Source organism: Rosa rugosa, chromosome 1, assembly GCF_958449725.1.
Source record: "Rosa rugosa chromosome 1, drRosRugo1.1, whole genome shotgun sequence".
Classification (NCBI taxonomy): Eukaryota; Viridiplantae; Streptophyta; class Magnoliopsida; order Rosales; family Rosaceae; genus Rosa; species Rosa rugosa.
In genome coordinates, this window is record NC_084820.1 from 22,564,864 (window position 1) to 22,587,173 (window position 22,310).

The 22,310-nt window shown below is 40.4% G+C and overlaps 1 protein-coding gene and 1 non-coding gene across 2 annotated transcripts; both read left to right on the forward strand.

The window, feature by feature from the left end:
* Positions 1-12,333: 12,333 nt before the first annotated feature.
* LOC133724691 (linamarin synthase 2-like) lies at positions 12,334-14,281 on the forward strand (the record flags this gene model as incomplete). Its single annotated transcript, XM_062151491.1, has 2 exons — positions 12,334-12,901; positions 13,148-14,281. Coding segments are annotated over 2 exons (1,494 nt in total), but the record flags the coding sequence as incomplete, so codon positions are not given.
* A 7,918-nt stretch (positions 14,282-22,199) lies between these two features.
* TRNAY-GUA (transfer RNA tyrosine (anticodon GUA)) lies at positions 22,200-22,290 on the forward strand. Its single transcript is given in 2 exon segments — positions 22,200-22,236; positions 22,255-22,290. It is a non-coding gene; the product is annotated as a tRNA-Tyr (tRNA).
* The last annotated feature ends 20 nt before the right edge of the window (positions 22,291-22,310 follow it).

Below are 22,310 nucleotides of genomic sequence, written 5' to 3' on the forward strand. Positions count from 1 at the left end.
CAAAACCCCCAGGTCTGTAATAGATAAAGTCCTCACACAATATCCAAACCATGTCAACAAGTCACAATCTACAACCTGTGGATCTACACACGTCCTCTTTAGGATCACATGTCCGTGCAATACCTGCCTCGTAAAGGGGCAATCTCTACACAAATGTAAAGTAGACTCACCACTACCTCCACACAAAACACAACCCAGAGATTCTACTTGAACATGCCTTGTAGCTAGTCTGTCCAGAGATGGTATAATGTCGTGACAAACCCTCCATGCAAATATTTTTGCTGCATTAGGAACTAGCACTTTCCAAATCCTTTTCCAAAAATTCCCACTCACCGCCAGAGGAAAAGGGCTACGACAAGAAGAGTGTAAAAAAGCAAATCGGTAAGTAGTTTTAACAGAAAACTCACCCTTCTTTTCCAACTTCCATACCAACCTATCAGGTATATTTCGGTGGCTAAGAGGAATGTTTAAAATAATTTCTGCCTCCTCCCTCCCAAACAGCCTTCGAATCAAAGCCTCATTCCAAACTCCCATATACGTAGCTGACAACAACTCACTAACTTTGCTAACTTCCGCCATTGCTAAAACATTGGTACTCGGCCTCCCCTCATGCAAAGCAGGAGCCCAACAATCTGACCATATAGTAACCTCCTCCCCATTACCAATCTGCCAACATGAGCTTTTCTACAAAAGATCCCTAGTAGAGCTAATACTTCTCCAGGATTACGAGGGAGAAGTATGGATCGGAGCCTCCCAAAAAGAAGTCTCTGGAAAGTACTTTGCTTTATAAATTCTTGCAATAAGAGACTCTGGTTGATGAATCACCCGCCAAGCCTGTTTTGCCAACATTGCCGAGTTGAAATTCGTAAGGCTCCGAAATCCCAAACCGCCTTCCTCCCTTGGATTACACAGAGCATTCCAAGTCTTCCAATGTATTTTCTGCTTATCCAATGTAGATCCCCACCAAAATCTGGCACACATCTGTTCCAAATCCTCACAAAAATTCTTCGTCAATTGGAACACACTCATTGCATTGGCTGGTAAAGCTTGAGCAACTACCCGAATCAGGATATCCTTCCCCGCACCACTTAACATCTTCCCCTGCCAACCATCTATCTTCTTGGCCAAGTTATCTTTAATATATTGGAATGTAGCGGTCTTCTTCCTCCCCACATAAGTAGGAAGCCCAAGGTATTTCTCATGTGACGCCACCACTTCAACTCCCATTAAACTAGAGACCTCCTCTCTCATCTCCTCCGAAACATTCCTACCAAACACAACAGAACTTTTACTAAAATTAACCAACTGACCTGAAGCTCGCCCATATGTCTCAATAACATCCTGAATCTCATAACAGGCCTCCAAAGACACATTGGCATAAAGCATACTATCATCTGCAAACAAAAGATGATTAACAGGGGGAGCATTGTCACATACTGCGATTCCCGGCAAAAGACCAGTATCTTGTTTCCTTTGCAGTAAAGCCGAAAAACCTTTGGCTCCAAGCAAAAATAAATAAGGAGATAAGGGATCACCCTGTCTCAAACCTCTGCTCGGACAAACAAAGCCCCGCGGCTTCCCCCGAATCAAGAAAGAATATCTCACCAAACTGACACACTCCATCACCATGTCAATCCAGTTTTGTGCAAACCCAAAACGAACCAACACCCTTCGAAGAAAAGACCATTCCATCCTATCGTAGGCTTTACCAAGGTCAAGCTTCAATGCCAAATAACCTTCACTCCCTTCTCTTTTGTTATGAACATAATGAGCAATCTCATTAGCCACCAGAATATTATCAGTAATTAATCTCCCTAGCACAAACGGACTTTGAAAAGGAGAAATCAACTCAGGTAAAATCAGTTTGAGCCGGTTAGCCACCACTTTGGAGCAGATTTTATACAACACATTACACAAAGGAATAGGCCGCAAATATGACATCTGTTCGGGGTCATTCTTCTTTGGAATAATACAAATATGTGTGAAATTGATTTGTCTTAATAACTGACCTGTATGTAGGAAACTTTGCACCGCCAAGGTTATATCCTCCCCAATTGTATCCCAATAATGTTGGAAAAACAAAGGTGGCATCTCTTCCGGGCAGGGAGACTTCGTAGGGTACATCTGAAACAAAGCATTACGGACTTCCTCATGAGAGTAAGTGGCACACAACTGCTCGTTCATAACCGGGGTAACACAAGGTTGAATAGCTTCAAGAGTTGTATTGACCGCATCCATATCTATAGCTTGGGCTTCAAACATCTTTGTGAAATAGGTAGTAACAATGTTTTCCACCCCTGCATCATCCTCAAACCACACACCATTCTCATCATAGAGACCCTGAATTCGATTTTTACGTCTCCTATTAGAAGCTTTACGATGGAAAAAGCTCGTATTCCTATCCCCCTCTTGAAGCCAAGTAACTTTTGAACGCTGACGCCAAAAAGTCTCTTCCTGAGAAAGAAGGACTTGGAGTTGGTCTTGCAGATTCTTTTTCTCCAATTGAACTGCTACTGAGATAGGCACATCCATTAACGCTTCTAATCGGGAACGAATACCAAGCATATTCAATTGCCTCGCCCTAAAGGCCTGCTTTTGCCATTTATCTAACTTCACTCTAGTGTGCTTAATTTTCTGCGAAGCACAGTACATAGGAGTACCCGTAACATCCGTTAGCCATGCCTCCTGTACCACCCCAGCACACTCTGCGTGTTGCAGCCAATAAGCTTCGAATTTAAAACGATGATGGCGTGGTCTGTGAGCCAAATGCACCAAACTAGCCTGAAGCAGAATAGGGATGTGATCGGGGTCACTTGGAGGAAGATGACGCAACCTTGCATAACCAAAAATATCACACCACAAAGGTGTACACACTGCCTTATCCAAGCGCAACTGCGTTTCCGAGTTCCACCAAGTACACAATGGTCCCAAAAACCCTAGGTCAAGCAAATCGCCATAACCAAGGGCTTCACGAAAGCCTCTCATCTGACGCTCGGCCCGGACCGGTCCATCAATCTTCTCACTACTATTCAGAATCTCATTGAAATCACCTATGACTACCCAAGGTAGAGAGTCAAGATCGCTAAGATCCTTTAGAAGCTGCCACGACCGATCCCTATCTCCCGTACGAGCAAAGCCATAGAAACCTGTCAAACGCCAAGAAGGTTCCCCTGGGCCGCCTACAATAACTAGATCTATATGATACGCAGACGAAGTTCGTTCCTGCACCACCACATCTCCATTCCAGAACATCCCTAGTCCTCCCGAGTTTCCATCACTCAGAACCTCCTTGAAGTGTTGAAAGCCCAAGGCGGTATAAAGATTAAGGAAGTCTGCCATTCGACTAATTTTCGTCTCACAAAGAAAGACAATTTGGGGACGATTCTGGGATATCAAATCCTTCAGAACCCTCTTAGTTGCATCATTGCAGATTCCCCTACAATTCCAACTGAGTATATCCATGTTCATGGTAGAAGATGGTCAGCAATCTAGATATCTAGACGCAAACCCTAGGTGTGTTTGTCTAGTCGTGTTTATTATTTTTTTAGTGGGAATATAGAACAACAAAATTTTCCCAATTTTCACTTTATGCAGAGCTAATTAATAAATGGAGCAACTCTTCTCTTTATTTCGTAACGCTAAGTTGTCAACAATTTTCTCTTTGTTTTCTTTCTTCCTCCTATTTTCTATCAGTTTAAATGGACTCATGGAATATAAAAGAATAATGCATCTTTTTTAATAGAAGGTGATTCTTATTCAATAATCAACAGCCAATTAGCCATACCTTACAAAACTTACATAAGAATTCTGGCAAGAAAATTCGGTAAAACCTATCCAAGCTAAAGCAAACTAATAAACATCATTGCGAAGCTTACAGTTAAGCAAGCCTATTCAAGAATGACAAAGTTTCGCCTCTTATATAAAGAAATCATTGAACTAGCCCTCCCTTGCCAATCACGCAATTGTGGTACAAAAAACAAACTAGAATCATCATAGAAACTGGCTTAACCCTAGCCAGAACGATTAAACAATAAGTAGCTCATTCCCATTCGAGTTTGAGCATAAATCCACACCTGCATTATTATCTTCCGCTTTCTCAGGAGATAATATGCGTTTAGCCCCGCGTCCAGACCGACGACCCCTCTTCTTTGGAGCTGGCCCCATTGAAATCGGAACATCCACCAACTCGCTAAGTTAGAATTCCCGAGGTATAATTGTCAAACTAAGTTTAAACATCTTCTTTCTCACAACTAATCCCAATTTTGAGTTTTTTTTTTTTTTTTTCCATGGCAAGCCTAGCAGACCCCACGATCGCTACAAAGGAAGCCTGCGGTCTAAATGCCAATTCCAAACCCTCACAGCTCGATTCCAGATCATGACGGAATTACCACCGTAGATTCTCAACATACATGCGGGTGCGTGTTGAGAATATATATATATATATATATATATATATATATATATATATACATATATATATATATACATATGGACCTTGCTTGTGGGTTTATAAGGGTTTCGGTCACTTCATCCATTGCCAGTTGGTTTTGGATGTGAACCCCAAATCTACTCATACTTTATACAATGCATAAAGCTTTCACAAGAACTGTAACTTACCTCTTGCCTGGGTAATTTTCCAAACATGCATGGTTGAAAGTTGAAACTGAAGCCAGAACACAACCCCATGTGGTTTCTGCATATTAGCCCCATGATGCAACTGGCCAATTAAGTTTAAGAGGCTTCTACATAATGTGATGCACACCCAATCATGATGTGATGCATACCCGAATACCTTATCTATGATCGATCTAAGAACCGAGCTAGGTAGGCAGGCACATTTTCTATAAGATGCCGCAAGAGGAAGCTACTAATATTGGACGGTCATCAAATAATAATTTGCCTGCCACCAGTATGGTTAAGGACTTATACATTGGTTAAGGACAGGCTCTCAAATATGGTGGGTGACTATTAAAATCAAACACAGGTTTGGGTCACTTTTAAGACACGTCGAGTGTGTTAAGTTATCGATGTTCTCTAAATATACATTTCTTTTATCTTGTATCTCATACAATATTCAATATTGCTTGGCTAATGAATAAAACTATAGTTTCTTAATTTTATCATTGTCTTCGACTTTCCCTTTAACTGCATATTAATTAGGGGCTTAACTAAAGCAAAATCTTCCATCTTTTTCTTTATTTCTTGGTAACATTAGAGGGGATCGAAGATCTGGATTTTCGGACAAACCCTAGCAAAGCCCGGCTCTGAGAAACCAAAGCATTGGCGTACACACGGCGGCCTGAGACGGCATGGCTTTTCGGGTTTTGGCCTGGAATTGCCGGGGCATTGTAGGGAATTACCGGCGTAGGGCTCTGATCGATATCATCAGACAGGAGAAGCCACGAATCCTATTTCTTTTTTAGACTCTTTGCGATGCCACAAATCCTATTCTTTGTGTGGGAGAGTTTTTGGCATATGTATCCCTCTTTCATCTTGCATTAATTTTTTCTTATTTTAATAAAATAAAATACAGAAAGGGGAACTGAGTTCTCAAGTATAGTTCATCCCTCTATTATAAGGAGGATAATTGCCTTGCGTAATAACTGTTCACTACGACTAATATCGCTCAATTTTTTATTTAAATTATAAAGAATTATTTTATGAATAGATCAATACTTCCTTTCATCATCTGTAAGACCCCGGAAATTCGTTATTAATTTCTAATGGTTTCCGGGAATTAATGAAGTGTTCGTTTGTACGAGTTCGTGGTTCAAGGGTGGAGTGGAAGTGTTTCGGACAAATTTTTATTCGGAAAGTATGACTTTAGGAGGGGCGCAAAGGTTGACTTTTTATACGTTGGGTTTCTCCGAAAACTTCCTTCACAAAAGTTGTAGAGCGAGTCGATACGAGTTCGTGGACATGTGGAACGCGAGAATCGGAGTCCGTATGAGAAAGTTATGAGCAATTGAAAATTGGGAAAATTCTATAAATATAAGAAAATTTGAGAAATTTGCAAAGAAGGACAGAATTTCCAGAACTCCAGAAATCCCTCCCCATTTCGCTCCCGAGCCCAGTTTCGCCCAGCCGACTTCGCCGGCTTCGTTCTCCGCCGTCCGGCCACCATAGGCCGAGATTCTTGTCCCTATCTCTTCGCCTCTGTCTCAAATTCATCTCCGTGAAGTTTCATGGTGTGGGTAGACCTGTGCACGACGCTACAAGGCCGAGAAGTTGCACGGTGGAGCTGCAACAAATCACCCAAATTCAGGGCTCACCTTTGTCCGGCCATATCTTCTTCCACAGGCCTCCAATCGAGTTGATTCCAAAAGGGATTTTTCTCGGCTTGATCTCGATTACAACTTTGTAGAAGACATCGATGGGAAATAACCAACGTGGTAGCCGGTACTAGTCGAAGAACATGGTGCAGTCGAGCTGGAAATCACCTCCTTTCCCCACCGTCGTTCTCCCTCCTCCGGCCACCTTTTGCCGTGATTCTTGAGGGGATTCTGCACTTCTGGGGATGTAGATCATTTCCCCTAAGCTGGGTTGCAACGATTGGATCTGAGGTGATCGAATTTTGGAGCTTTTGAAACTAGGGTTCATCCGATCTGAAAATTTTGTGAGGTAAAATTCGACTCTTTTGCCTTATATTCTGACTTTGTGCTAGTTATGAATGTTTCAATTGGAGTTGAGATGAAGAACTTTTGTGTTGAAAGTTTTGTCAAATTTTGACTTTGGGCCGGTGGCGGTGCCGCCACTGTGGTGGTGTTTTCCGGCGGTTTCCGGCCACCTCAGGGATGGTTTCTGTTCCTGATTTCGATCTACTCGTCGATACGAGCATTTCGATATATAGTTTGTAATTTTTGGAAATCGTATGAGCATGTTATGAATTTTCCAAGTTTTAGGGTTTTCGGTTCGATCGGTTTTCTATCCGTGAGGATTTGGCCGTCCGATCGACTTGTAGTTTTGATTTGTTGATCGTAGAAGTGTTCCGAAGACGTTGGATGGTCTCGGATGAGGATCCGACTGTTGGATCGTCGTATAATTGTGTTTTGTGAATTGTGTGCTTTGTTTTGTATTGAGTGTGGCCTTGATTTGGTTAGGTGATTGATGGTTTGAGTTGGCGGACGATTGTGAATTGTATCTTGGCTGTTAGAGAAGACGCAGCAGGATTTGGAGGTGAGTAAATCTCACGGTGTTTCGGTTGATAAATTAGTTATGTTTTATTTTAGTATATTTTATTGTTAGCATGCAAAATCATTTATCAAAATAAATTATTTGTTTTAAAATATATGAACTTGATCGACAACGGTTCATGGGTAAGTTAAAACAATATTTTGTTATAAAATGATTTTCGAGTAGTTAATTTATAAAACTATAGTTGGTATTAGTGGTCATTCTTGCGTGAATGACTACGTATATATATATTTACGTGGAATATATATATAGATGGAGTGGCGTTGTGATATGTTTATGTTTGATGGTTATATTGTTGAAAGAGTGAATTGAAAATGTGATGTGACATTGTGAGTCGTGTGGGATTTCCTTAAAAGGTTTTGTTCTGAGGGCCAAGTGGTCCGAGGTCCGACGGTTACAGTGGTAACCTGTTAGGGGGGTTTGTTCTGAGGACCAGGTGGTCCGAAGTCCGATGGTTACAGTGGTAACCTGTTGTTAAGTCATCGGATGCTTCCACTTTGGTCAAGGGGGCATGTTACGATACAGTTATCGGATGCTTGTACGTTGGTCAAGGGGGCAGGTTACGATACAGTTAGGGTGTAAGTCATTGGATGCTTGCACCTTGGTCAAGGGGGCAGGTTACGGTTCAGTTATCGGATGCTTGTACCTTGGTCAAGGGGGCAGGTTACGATGCAATTGGTTGTTGTGAGATGATTTTGTTGGGAGTTGATGGGTGATCATCTACTTTAGTCAAAGTCGATGGGTGAACATCGACTATCGACTTTAGTTTGGAGTTGATGGGTGATCATTGACTTTAGTTTGAGTTGTTTGACTTCTTCATTTATTTTCCTTTTCCTTCTAATTGTTGAATTTTATGTAATCTCCTGAACTAAGTTATATGCAGGGATTACTGTCTTTTGAATTGTTTGTTTTAATGTAAATTCCTGAACTAAACTCTATGCAGGGATTTATATGATTTCTATTGTTTATTTTTAATGTGATTTCCTGAACTAAACTCTATGCAGGGATTTATATGATTTCTATTGTTTGTTTTTAATGTGATCTCCTGAACTAAGTTTCCATGCAGGGATTACTGATTTTACTTAATTCAATTGTAAGTGCGGTTGTGGTTTGAGACTTGTAGTGAGTTGTGAATGAGTTGTGAGGTCATCGTTTTGACAAATGCTTTATGTTGAAGGGAAGTGAGTGTGATTTGTCGTTGTGATGATATGATATGATATGATATGAACTTGATGTTTGGTTGTGTTTTGTGGAATTAAATATTGTTGCTTTAATTATCTCACGAGCTGAGAAATTATAAGCATGAGTGTCGTGAGTCATTTTAATTGAGTTTACTCATACGGGCTGAAAAGCTTACCAGGTTTGTTTTGTTCATTCCCAGTGCACTATTCTATGGTGTAGGGGTTTTTGTGCAGGTTTGTTTATCGAGTGATCATTATCAAAGCTGAGGTGAACGTTCGATGGCGTGGACGTGGAAGGGTGCTCTTAGTTTTAAGTCTTCCGCTGGGTAGTGAGTTGTGGTGGGTGTGTTTACTTATTGAATTGTCATTCAGTTTGATTTGTAAACTATCTGTAGTGTAATATGTGACTCTAAAGAACGAGTCGGTATTGACATTGTGAGTTCAGTTTGTTTGTTGCTTAGTTTAAATGAAAATTTTTCTATATGTGTTTTCTTGTGTTTGTTATCGCGTTTCGGATTTGAATTTATTTATTCAAAATTTGGAGCGTGACATCATCATTGTCATCTATTCTCCAAATGCGGTGGGAGTGTGGAACACCAAATATTGACAATGTACCAGTTTGAGTTATTAAAGAGCTAAATACAGCAATTCTTCTCTCTTTTTCTTCTTGTTGACTTGTGCTAATGATAACCCAAACCTCAGTGCCAAAGTCGCCAACAATTTTCTCTGTTTTCTTCCAAAGAGAAGATGTGTACGAACGAGATATCCTTCCTCTTATATATCTTCTCTCTGTTTTCATCAAAAATAGACCCATGGGATAAAAAGGATGCAGCATTCCACAGAGGTTTATATATTACTAAAAGAAAAACATAGGCGGATAAAACTTGGTGTATAATGGGACAGAGATAAGGCTATTTCCAGTAGGAGAGAGCTATATTGGGGTCAGGGCTAGCCCCCAGAAATATTATTCTCTATTCATGAATAAGTGAACCATCTCCAATAAGGCAGGGCTAAATTTTAGCCATTTCAATTTTTTTATGATTTTACATTTTGTTTTTCAATATTATAATTTTATGTTATTATAATAATATGGGGCCGTGACCACTTACCCAATAATATTTTAGTTTAGACTAAAATTAATTTTTGAGACAAGAGATAAGAGTCACTATTAGCAGCCATATTTAATTAAGCTTCAGGGCTATTTAATTAATTTTTATGATGTTCGTTTTCTGTGAGTTCCACAAGAGCCAAAGAGCCACCTTCAGGACTATTTTCAACCCTCCCCACCCCCTTTAAACATAGCCCCATTTATAGGTCTTTGGACCTTTTGTTGTTGGAGATTATAATTTAGAAAAAAGAGCTAAATATCTCATTTTGGCTCCTCTTATTAGAGATGGTCTAAGATTGCTACGCTATGAAAGAAAAACGGTAAGATCACTAAGGCAAAAATACTAGAACATCTATAAATAATCACCAGTAAAATTTATAACAAATTACATATGAGTTATTGACAAAAGATGACTTAACAAATATATCCTCTAAAGATTGAATTAAACATATAAGGACTAAATCTTACAAATAAAGACAATGTGCTCTCCACTTGCCACATGTCATGAGTTAATTTACTTTTTTATCCTTAACTACTTCTTTTAACTTCTAATCAATTTATAAGGATCAAATCTTACAAATAAAGATAATCTACTCTCCACTTGCCACATGTCATGAGTTAATTTACTTTTTAAGCCTTAACTACTTCTTTTGACTTCTAATCCCCTTATGTTACTTTTTTTTTTTTAGAATAATCCTTTTATGTTATTTTTTTTTCTGAGAATAATCCGTTAATGTTACTCTTTTTTTTTTTTCCTTGAGAATAATCCATTTATGTTACTTCACAAAACCTCACTCTCCTACTACTCTCATCTCATCATCTAATCCTGCTATTGCACTCACACTCGTCCAGTTCTGCTACTCGTTTTCTGCTACTGCACTTGTCATCGCCTAATCCTGCTACTGCACTCTTCCAACCTTCTACTGCACTCATACTCGTCCAGTTCTGCTACTCATGTTCTGCTACTGCACTCGTCATCGCCTAATCCTGCTACTGCACTCATACTCATCCAGTTCTGCTACTACACTTGTACTCGTGTTCTGCTACTGCACTCGCTGCACTCATACTCGTTCAGTTCTGCTCCTACACTTGTACTCGTGTTCTGCTACTGCACTCGTCATCACCTAATCTTGCTACTGCACTCGTCCAATCCCGCTACTGCACTCGCTGCACTCATACTCGTCCAGTTCTGCTACAGCACTTGTACTCGTGTTCTACTACTACACTTGTCATCGTTTAATCCTGCTACTGCACTCTTCATCATCTAATCCTGCTACTGCACTCATACTCGTCTAGTTCTGCTATTGCACTCGTACTGATCTTGATTAAAGAGTTTGATAATAAAGGACGCGACAATACGAGTTTGTGGGAATTTTTAGGGAATTTTTCGGATACCCGAACTAATTTTTATGAATTTTAGCCGTTTTAGTATTAAAGAAATTATTTCAGAAAATAAAAAAAATTCTGGCCCAATCTGGTCCGTGTGTTTTATCCATTGCTTGATATCAACCGTTGAGATCAAGAATATAGTGGCTGGAATAGGGCCGAGTACACCAGATTTTACCAGAAGCTTCAAGCTTCTTCGACCCCGATCGACGACCCGCGACCCGAATCAAGATCCGACCGGAATTCTTCGCTCCGACCACCTCCGGCCGGGAAACCTGGCGCGTTCGGTTATTCACACCGTCGCAGTCACGTCTGTAGTTGTGCTTCATCTGATTGTGCACCGTGGACGGAGTACGATCGCCAGAAAGCGTATAGCAGCTCCGGCAGGTTTTGCATTTTCCAGAGCTTCGAGTTGGACTCGCCTAAATCTGACGTGAGATCAACCACCGGCACCGGAGCTGTGGCAGTGTCCGGAGTTGGACGAGGCGACATTGAACAAGAATTGGAGATCTCTTCCTCGAAACCTTTCATGAACGAGTCTATTGCCGAAACGGGATCGAAATCGTCGAGGAAGTCCAGTAGGTCTTCTCTAAGTCGCTTAACTTCGACCGAGTCTCCGAGTCGAACTCGTAGCTCCCAACTTGCTTCTTGATATTCATGTCTTCCATTAGAAATCGAAGAAAATCTGATGAAAGATGAGAGATGATAATGGCAGTAATCTGAAGTTTTGGTTTGATAATGGCAGTGCAGTAATTTTAATGAAAAATTGTATTAATTCGTAATTACACATGAAATTTCAGAGGTTAAGTCTACTCCATTCTCTTTGGGTTTGGACTTTGTGTCCTTAATTGTATAAATCTAATACAAGATGGGGTTTCTATTTTTGTAAATTTGGTCTGTTACTTGTATGTAAGTTTCTATAAAATTTACCTTTTAAAAGTTGCTTATTTGTATTTTACATATTCGATGCATGAAAGCTTTCATAACAACTGTAATTTAGTCGTGGCCTTGTTAATTTTTCAAGAATAATGTAATGTATACCACCTAAAATTTACCTAGATAATGTGGCGGAAAGAAAGCCTCTTTTCGTCTTTTGGGAATTTTCTGTTTTCTGTGGCGGAAAGACCCGTAATCCGTAAGAACGATGCATATCATTCCACCTTGCCCATTGCCATTGGCCTAAGTTGGTTACAGAGGTTTATCTCTTACAAAAAGTTAATAGAATAGAAACAAGATAGGGACAAGATCACCAAGCTATCAGAACAAAAATGATAGGATCACAAAGAAGAAGGTATCAGAACAATAATGACTCATCACTGGCATGGTGAAGGTTTCGTTTATTAAATTGCTCATTCCATTCATTGGACCGAAGTTATACCTTATAGAATCCATTAAGCTTTCACAAAAACTGTAATATATATATATATATATATATATATATATATATATATATATATATGATAAACGTTCAATCCATCAGCTTGCGTCTTTTACTTTTGCCTTGTTAACCTCCCAAACATGGTTGAAACTGAAACCAAAACACAACCTCATGTGGTTTGTGTTCCATACCCATCACAAGGCCATATTAGCCCTATGATGCAATTAGCCAAGCTCCTAAACTCAAGAGGCTTCCACATAACCTTTGTCAACACTGAGTTTAATCACAAGCGCTTAATCAGGTCCAGAGGGCACACATCATCCCTTTGCCGCCTGCCGGATTTTCGGTTCGAAACCATACCAGATGGACTGCCACCATGTGACAAAGATGCAACCCAAGATGTTCCAGCACTGAGTGATTCCACCAGAACAAACTGTCTTGGTCCATTCAAAGAGCTACTAATCAAGCTTAACCAGTTGTCCGAACTGCCCCCGGTTAGTTTCGTAATCTCAGATGGGGTTATGGGTTTTGGGAGGGAAGCTGCTGTGGAATTGGGTATTCCAGAGGTTCAGTTTTGGACTGCCTCTGCTTCTGGCTTCATGGGTTACTTGCAGTATGGTGAACTCCTGAAAAGAGGAATGGCTCCATTCAAAGGTATTATTATTTTCTAGGATCCTTTTTCTTTAATATATTCTCATCTTGATAAATGGATCGACATGCATTAGTAACCATTATGCAGTAAAAGTTACACTGACTTGTGTAGTATATTGTCTTAATGAATGAATACAAGTATTCAGAAGCAATAGTACTGCATGCCTTCCATCAATTAGTTGAAATTCTGCAGTGCTACCCCTACTAATAATTACTCTGATTACAATTTCATTATCAATGTGTTTTCAGATAAAGAATATAACAGCGATGATCCGGTACTCAACACACCAATTGATTTCCCAGGCGTGAAAAATGCTACTCTCAAAGACATCCCTTACCATCCGAATGAAATAATGTTCGATTTCATGGGATCAGAAGCACAGAACTGCTTGAAATCTTCTGCAATTATCTTCAACACCTTCGACGAATTTGAACATGAAGTGCTAGACGCAATCTCATCTACTTTCCCCAACATTTACACAGTAGGTCCACTTTCTTTGCTATGCAGACATATACCAACTGAAACCCCAATCAAGTCACTCAACCCGAGCTTATGGAAAGAAGACCCAAAATTACTTGAATGGCTTGATAGATGGGAACCAAACTCAGTTGTGTATGTGAACTATGGCAGTGTGACTGTGATGACAGACCAGCATTTACAAGAATTTGCTTGGGGCTTAGCAAATAGCAAGCACCCATTTTTGTGGGTAGTAAGGCCTGATGTGGTAAAGAGTGAATCTGTAATTTTACCAGATGAATTTCTAGAGGAGGTCAAGGATAGGGGATATATAGCAAGTTGGGTACCACAAGAACAAGTGTTGGGGCATAAATCAGTTGGGGTTTTTCTGACTCATTGTGGTTGGAATTCTATGTTGGAAAGTGTAGGTGAGGGTGTGCCTGTGATTTGCTGGCCTTTCTTTGCTGATCAACAAACCAATTGTGGATTTGCTTGTGGACGTTGGGGCATTGGATTGGAGGTCAAGCATGATGTGAAGAGATGTAAAATTGAAGGAGTTGTTAAGGAAATGATGGAAGGGGAGAAGGGGAAGGAGTTGAAGCAAAATGCATTGAAATGGAGGAAGAAGGCAATTGAAGCTACTGATATTGGTGGAGCGTCTTATGGTAATTTTGATAGAATGATGGAGCATCTTATTAAAAAGGTGGAGATTGGTTGAAAGAGTGACATACCTTAAGAAAGACCCCATTGCTCTGAGAAGCCAATGAGGCGGTAATTCACACCAACCCTCGCCCTTTTAGCCCCCAACACGTTCGGATTACAAGCTCCCGTGAGTCGTGACAGAGCTCGGCAAACTAAACTCCAAAGTCTTGTATTACTAGTCTTCTTCATAGTAACTTTGCGTGTGATAGCTTTTTTTTTTCTTTTTTTTTTTAAGAAAAGAAAAAAAAAAATGAAATAAAACAGTTATTGCAAAAAAAAAATAGTGGGAGATAAGTCGGGATTGTAGAATCATTTCTTTTTAATTGTCATATTTACTCTTGTGATTTAATTTGTTCTTAAAGTTTTTTAATCCTTCAGAGTTAAGTCTGTCAAAAATTTTAGTTTTGGCTAACAAAACCTCTTCTCTAAATAACAGTACTAGCAGTGTGCCTGCGTTTTTCACCGGTGATATTTTAAGGTTAATGAAAAATTGGTTGACTAAAGAATAGTGGTTTTTTTTGGCTTTTCGGGACATAGAATAGTGGTGGTTGTTAAAGGAAAAACATATTGTGTGCCTTCATCAAAGCAACTGACGGAGAGGGAATCAAGGAATCAGTGATTACCATCAATCAGCACAATTACGGATCAATCAGCATTTAGTATCATTAATGTAATCGATATTTCCGTTGTAATTCTATCCCTATATAAAGGGACTATGAAATGAAATGAGTAGACCAATTCCAATTGTCATTTTACTTTAACACGTTATCAGCACGCTCAGAGCAAATATCCAAAAGAAAAAAAAAAACTAATTTTCTAGTTTATTTCTTCTCTCCGTCGAAAACAAAAAACCAAAACCCTAGAAGAAAAAAAACTTTTTCTTCTTATTCTGCCGCCACCCTAAACAAAAACAAAAAACAAAAAAACAAAAAAACAAAAAATAAATAAAAAAATCCCGTGCAGCAACCTCCACCCTCGGCCTCTCCGGCCGAGCCCAGCAGCCAAGTCACAGCACCATTACACCCCCGGTCTGCAAACCGGCCTCACAAACCACCTGCGCATATCCCACACTGAGCCCAGCAACCCAAACCGGCCTCTTCCCCTGCGCACAACCGGCCTGCAGCAGCCCACCTTGCAGCAGCACCCCGCCTCCGATCAAGGCCAGCCCGCGCACCAGCGCAGCCAAGCCCCCCTCCTCGCATCAGCCCCGCCTACGCCGATCCCAGCAGCCCTCTGCATTGCCGCCTGCAATACACCGGCCTGCAGCACACCACCGAGCCTCTAGCATGCGCCGATCCCGCCTGCAGCAGCCCGAGCGACTGCCCAGCCCCGGCGATCCGTCGCAGACCAGCGTGACAAGCAGCCACCTTCACCGATCTGCTCCCACCGATCACCTATCCCAGCAGCCCACCGATCACTGCTCACCTGCTGCTGCACCCAGCGCGCCTCCTCTGCAAACTAGAAGAAGACTCGAAGAAGACTCGAAGGACTGAAGGAGGAAGAAGAGAAAGGAAAAAGAAAAAAAAACCCGGCCTAAAGAAAAGGGACCCGGCCAAGAAAAAAAAGAAAAAGAAGGGCCTAAGTATACACCCGGCCCAAATCAAATCAAAAAAAAAAAAAAAAAAAGCAGGCCCTGCAGGACCAGAAACGAAAAAAAAAACAGAGACAGAAAAGAAAAAAAAGGAGAAGGTCCAAAGTAAAGATCAGGCCCAGAAAGAAAAAAAAGTGCTAATTCTCAGCCCAACAAATCAGCAGGCCCAGCAGAACCCGAAAAAAAAAACATCACTACGCACGCCTGCATCAACACGCGCGTGCGCTAGGATCGTTTTATTTACTCAAAATCAAGTATGTTTTCTTTTATTTATTTAATTTCATACTATGGTATATTTAATTAGGATTTTTGAGCATGCCTTATTATTTATGTTTTATATGATTATATTTACGCATGATTTACAATTATGTTTAAGCATGCTTTATATTTTATTGTTTATATTTTATTATGAAATTTTGAGCATGTTTTTTATTTACGCTTATATAAATTATGCCTACGCATGCTTTGTATTATGCTATTGTTTACATTTTTTTTTATGCATGATATATTCTTGCTATTATTATGTGTAGTATATAATTTGTTGTATATTTGTGAAATTTGAGCCTGCCATGTAGTTTATTTTTATATATGCTATGTTTAAATATGCTATGATTAATTTTTAGAATGCAACATATAAAATCCGTTTTGCCATGATAATGAAAATTCATGCGCATTATCCATACACACTTACTGTGATAAAGTGTGACCATTACGAATCTTGGTCTTGAAATCTAATTCATACGTTTGGAAAATAATTCGTGTGGATGTCTTTATGACTGCGTAATTTATTTCTTCTCTCTTGTTTATGTAGATGGCTGATCCAACTCGACCTGAATTTGACATCTTGGACTCAGAAGGACTTGAGTACCATCGTTGGGTTTCCGATATGGAAACTGCCTTTGTGGCAAAAGACTACACTGCCACCATTACCGACCCCAAAGATGATGAACTATCTAACAAGGTGAAAGCAAATGCCTTAATGTTTCTTAGGCGACATATTGGTCCTAGCCTACGCTGGGAGTACCTTCAGTTGAAGACACCCAAAGAACTGTGGGATGCCCTTAAAGGACGTTTTGGGAACATTCATGACACTTTGCTCCCAGAACTGGCTGTTCAATGGAATGGAATCCGCTTGCTTGACTACAAAAAGGTCAATGACTTCAACAAGGACATGTTGCTCCTAAAGGCACGTCTCAATTTCTGTGGAAGGGAAATCACAGAAGATGATATGATCTACAAGACTCTTTCTACCTTTCCTACTTCAGCGCTTATACTAGCGGACCAGTATAGGCTGGAGTATGACAACAAAAGAATCACAACCTTCAATAAGTTGATCAGCCTACTGCAAGTGGCTGAGAGACATAAAGAGGTTCTCTTGAACAACAATGCCAGGCCCACTGGGACAAAAAACATTCCTGAGGCTAATTATGGAAAAATGAAAGGTGGTAAGAACTCCAATGCAAAGGGGTTTAGACGTACTGATCCTTACCCACGTGGCAACAATGCACCACGTGGAAAGGGACATGGGGATCGTGGAAACAAGATGCAAAAGGAAAGAGTTGACAATGAACCATGCTATAGGTGTGGATTCATTGGGCATTGGTACAAGAACTGCCAAGCAAGTAACAGAGTAGCAGCCAATTACAAGAGGTATAGAGAGTCTAAAGAACAAGAGGCTCACTATATGGAAGAAGGAGGTCATGACCTAGACGTCAACCTTACAATTGCAGACTTCAATGGCAAAGAGGAACTTGCTAAGTCAATGGATGCTCTCAATCTTGACTGATCTGCTTTATTCATTTTATTTTCCAAAGACAGTTGTGAAGGCATAATGCCTCATTTTTAATTAGACTACTACTTGGTCTTAAAGTTTATTTCAATACTGGTTTGATGAATTAGAACAAGACCTTGATTTGATTATCGTTGGCTTATTAATAAATTTTGAAATTTATTCTGAAGCACTGAATTTATTCAAAATTATTTACTACACATATTTACATGGTTCGAAATAGCATTATAAAGATGTAAAGCAATACATCTAGAGAAAAATTATTAGAATGAAAAGATTATCATTCTACTAAAATAGAAAGACTCTAAAGAATATGAGATATATTTAAAGACGCTCTGTATGCACCAAGAGCTAATCGAACCTTGTTAAGTATCAAAGATATTCATGCCAATGATTATCATGTAAAAACACACTGTGAGAATGGAACTGAATACCTTTATATTACCTCTAATGAATGTGGAAGGAAACGCATTTTAGAGAAACTTATGAGTTAATCTAGTGGACTGTACCTCACTACAATTCGGATCATTGAATCCTATGTTGTCACCAACAATGAAATATGGGACTCTGACTCATACAGGCTTTGGCATGACCGCCTAGGGCACCTCGGTCGTGACATGATGATCCGTATTTTAAAGAACTCATATGGACATCCCTTCTTTCGAGTGAAAAATAAAATGGGACAAAAATCCGTCACACTGCAAGATGTCGGTCCTAGTACTGCTCAAATACAGTCATTGCCTTCTGAAGTACCAGAAGCACTACCTACCTCCCATTATGCCTCATTGACTATTTCAAAGGCACATCACTCGTTTTTGCAAAGCCTGCCCTTTAGCAAAAACAGGATAGAGACCTTCCTATGCTAAAGATACAAAACAAAATATTCCATTCTTACAAAGGATACAAGGAGATATCTGTGGACCTATCCATCCAGAATGCGGACCATTTTAAGTACTTTATGGTTCTGGTGGATACTTCGACACACTGGTCACATGTCGCTTTAGTGTCCACAAGAAATGCTGCAAAACTCCTAGCACAGACTATACATTTAAGGGCTCACCACCCTGATCACCCTATCAAGTCTATAAGGCTTGATAACGCTGGAGAGTTTACATCAAAAGCATTTGATGAATGTTGCATGTCTATTGGGATCGATATAGAGCATCTTGTACCCCATGTGCATACACAAAATGGTCTCGCAGAAGCCACCATCAAAAGGCTACAGATGGTGGCAAGGGCATTGGTTATGAGCACCAACCTGCCTATATCTGCATGGGGTTATGCAATATTGCACGCAGCTTTACTTATTCGTTTCAGACCCACACCTAGCCAACCATTTTCTGCGTACCAGTTGATAACTGGATATGAGCCTGACATTTCACACTTACGCATATTTGGTTGAGCAGTATATGTGCCTATTGTGCCCCCACAGCGCACCAAAATGGGTCATCAGAGACGATTAAGTATTTATGTTGGATACGAATCCCCAACAATTATCCGCTATTTGGGAACCCTTGACAGGCGATCTCTTTACCGCTAGATTTGCGGATTGTCACTTTGATGAGACAGTCTTCCCGTCGTTAGGGGGAGATAGGAAAAAGGATTTTCCAAGGGAACGACAGGAATTGTCGTGGTTTGTCCCCACTCTGTCTCATTTTGATCCCCGCACTTCACAATGTGAAAGTGAAGTGAAAAGAATAATCGATCTTCAGAACGTAGCAGATTCGATGCCTGATGCGTTTACTGATATCGCAAAAGTGACGAGATCACATATACCAGCTGCAAATGTGCCTGCAAGGTTAGAAGTCCCCAACAAGGGGCACGGTGCCGCAGATAGAGGCACTGCAACCGCACTTAGTGGAGGTGTGGTTAAGGTCGTGGCTCCCCAAGGAAGAGGGGGAGGTCACTTGGTTCGATTGACACACACCCAAGGAAGAAGAGGGCGAGTAAGGCACAAACCAATCATCAATGTATAGAATCCCTCTCATGAGATTGTCTCTGATTATAGTTGTGTCCATGAATCAATACTGGAGGACGCTCCGATGTTTAAAATGATTCCAGAGAACAAAGAAATCTCAAAGGATTGTGAGAGTGCGTATGAGTTGATAGAAAGATCTTCCATACACATTGATGATATATACTGTCGCTCAAGGAATCATAGAGCACAATGATATCGAACCACGCTCTGTTGCAAAATGTCAACAAAGAGCAGATTGGCCTAAATGGAATGAAACAATCCAGGCAGAATTAGATTCTCTGACAAAGAGACAGGTATTTGGTCCGGTAGTGCTAACCCCACCAAGTGTAAAGCCTGTAGGACATAAATGGGTCTTTGTCAGAAAGCGTAATGAGAAGAATGAAGTCCTGAGGTACAAGGCTCGCCTTGTGGCGCAAGGTTTCTCACAACGCCCTGGAATTGACTACGAGGAGACATACTCTCCCGTAATGGACGTTATAACGTTCCGCTACTTAGTTAGCATAGTAATTTCCGAAGGACTGGAAATGCAGCTCATGGATGTGGTTACTACATATCTCTATGGGGATCTAGATTCAGAGATATATATGAAAGTGCCTGATGGCCTTACATTACCCAAGTCAAGTGACTCTAAACCACGGAGTGCGTTTGAAATTAAGTTGAAACGTTCACTTTACGGAATGAAACAATCCGGGCGGATGTGGTATACCCGTCTAAGTGACTACTTGATTGGGAAGGGATATAAGAACGATGAAGCATGCCCCTGCGTATTCATAAAGAAAACAAGTTCCGGATTTGCAACTGTAGCTGTATATGTCGATGATATGAACATAATAGGTACTCTTGATGAAATAAGAGAAACCGCGAGCTATTTGAAATCCGAAATTGAGATGAAGAATCTTGGGAAAACTCGATTCTATCTAGGCCTTGAACTAGAACACCGAGTTTGTGGAATACTAATCCACCAGTCTGCGTATGTCCAAAAGTCAGGCGATATAACATGGACAAAGCGCATCCTGCTAGCACTCCCATGATCGGTCGAAGCTTGGATGCAAGGAAAGATCCATTTCGTCCAAAGGAAGATGACGAAGAGGTGTTGGGAGCTGAAATTCCCTATCTAAGTGCAATAGGCGCATTATTGTACCTAGCCTAATGTACTCGACCAGACATTGCATTCTCAGTGAACTTGTTAGCTAGATTTAGCTCAGCGCCAACGCAGCGTCACTGGAATGGTATCAAGAACATCTTCGATACCTAAAAGGAACCATTGACTTGGGACTGTTCTTTCCCTACAGAGAGACAAGAGGGACCGCAGATGGAACTGCAATCCCTAAAGGAAATGTTGATGGCGAAAGCGCCACTCCCTACACCGAAACGCCAAATGACGTTTTGGTTGGTTTTGCTGATACTGGGTATCTCTCTGACCCACATAAAGGTCGTTCCCAAACTGGTTATGTATTTACCAGTGGGAACACGACGATATCTTGGAGATCAACCAAGCAAACCCTTGTGGCTACCTCCTCGAACCACTCAGAGATCATTACTCTACATGAGGCGGTTCGTGAGTGTGTATGGTTAAGAGCTATCATCACACATATTCGAGGGACTAGTAGTTTGAGTTCTACCACTGAAGAGCCTACTTGCATTAATAAAGATAATGCAGCTTGCATCGAACAGATGAAGCTAGGGCATATCAAGGGTGATAATACAAAACACATATCACCAAAGTTTTTCTACAATCAGCAACAACAGGCCCTCCTCAAGATTCAAGTGAATCAAGTAAGATCTGAGGAGAATGTGGCAGATTTGTTCACCAAATCATTGCCTAAGGCCATATTTGAGAAACATGTGAAAAGCATAGGAATGCGAAGACTTTCCAAGCTCCCCTGATTAATGTAAGTATCAGGGGGAGGTGTAGACGTCAGGGGGAGTCTAACACACACATGTCATCCTCAAATGTAAAAGGTGCGTTGTGCTCTTTTCCTTCGACCAAGGCGTATTTTTTGTCCCACAGGGTTTTTATTGTTACTTGGCAAGGTTTTTAGTGAGGCAACAACTCATGCACCATTTCGCTTTGACTTGGCACAAGGGGGAGTGTTAAAGGAAAAACATATTGTGTGCCTTCATCAAAGCAACTGACGGAGAGGGAATCAAGGAATCAGTGATTACCATCAATCAGCACAATTACGGATCAATCAGCATTTAGTATCATTAATGTAATCGATATTTCCGTTGTAATTCTATCCCTATATAAAGGGACTATGAAATGAAATGAGTAGACCAATTCCAATTGTCATTTTACTTTAACAGTGGTTTGGTTATTTTTTTAATTTTACACTTTTGTCTATTTAAATTTTATTGGCTAACTTTAATAATTATGTTAAGAAATGATATTATGAGAACTTTAAAATTTGGTAAAACTCTTTGACACTAAAAGAGAGCCTGCATTTATAGTAGTAGAGATAGATAAAGTATGCCACTTATGTAGAGTTTTGCAATGTAAGATCAAAGGCATAAAATATTCTAGCCAGCATGTACATAAAACGTAAAAATCCATGTTTTATCCACCGAGATTGGAGTTTGATATATATCGATGGTTATTATTGATTTATTTCTTGAAGATTCCCCCTCCTTAACTACTTCTTTCGTAAGATGCTCTAATCTGCTTTACTAAAGCAAGCGAGTTGCCCAGTATAATTACAGCGGAAGGGAGAAAAGAAATATCGAACAGCAAAGCAAATTTGTATATTAGATAAATAAGAAGCCGTGCAACAAACGAGCAGGCATCCGACCTTAGCTCAGTTGGTAGAGCGGAGGACTGTAGTGGGTTAAACCGTCAGATATCCTTAGGTCGCTGGTTCGAATCCGGCAGGTCGGACTTTTTTTTCTCTTTCTCAA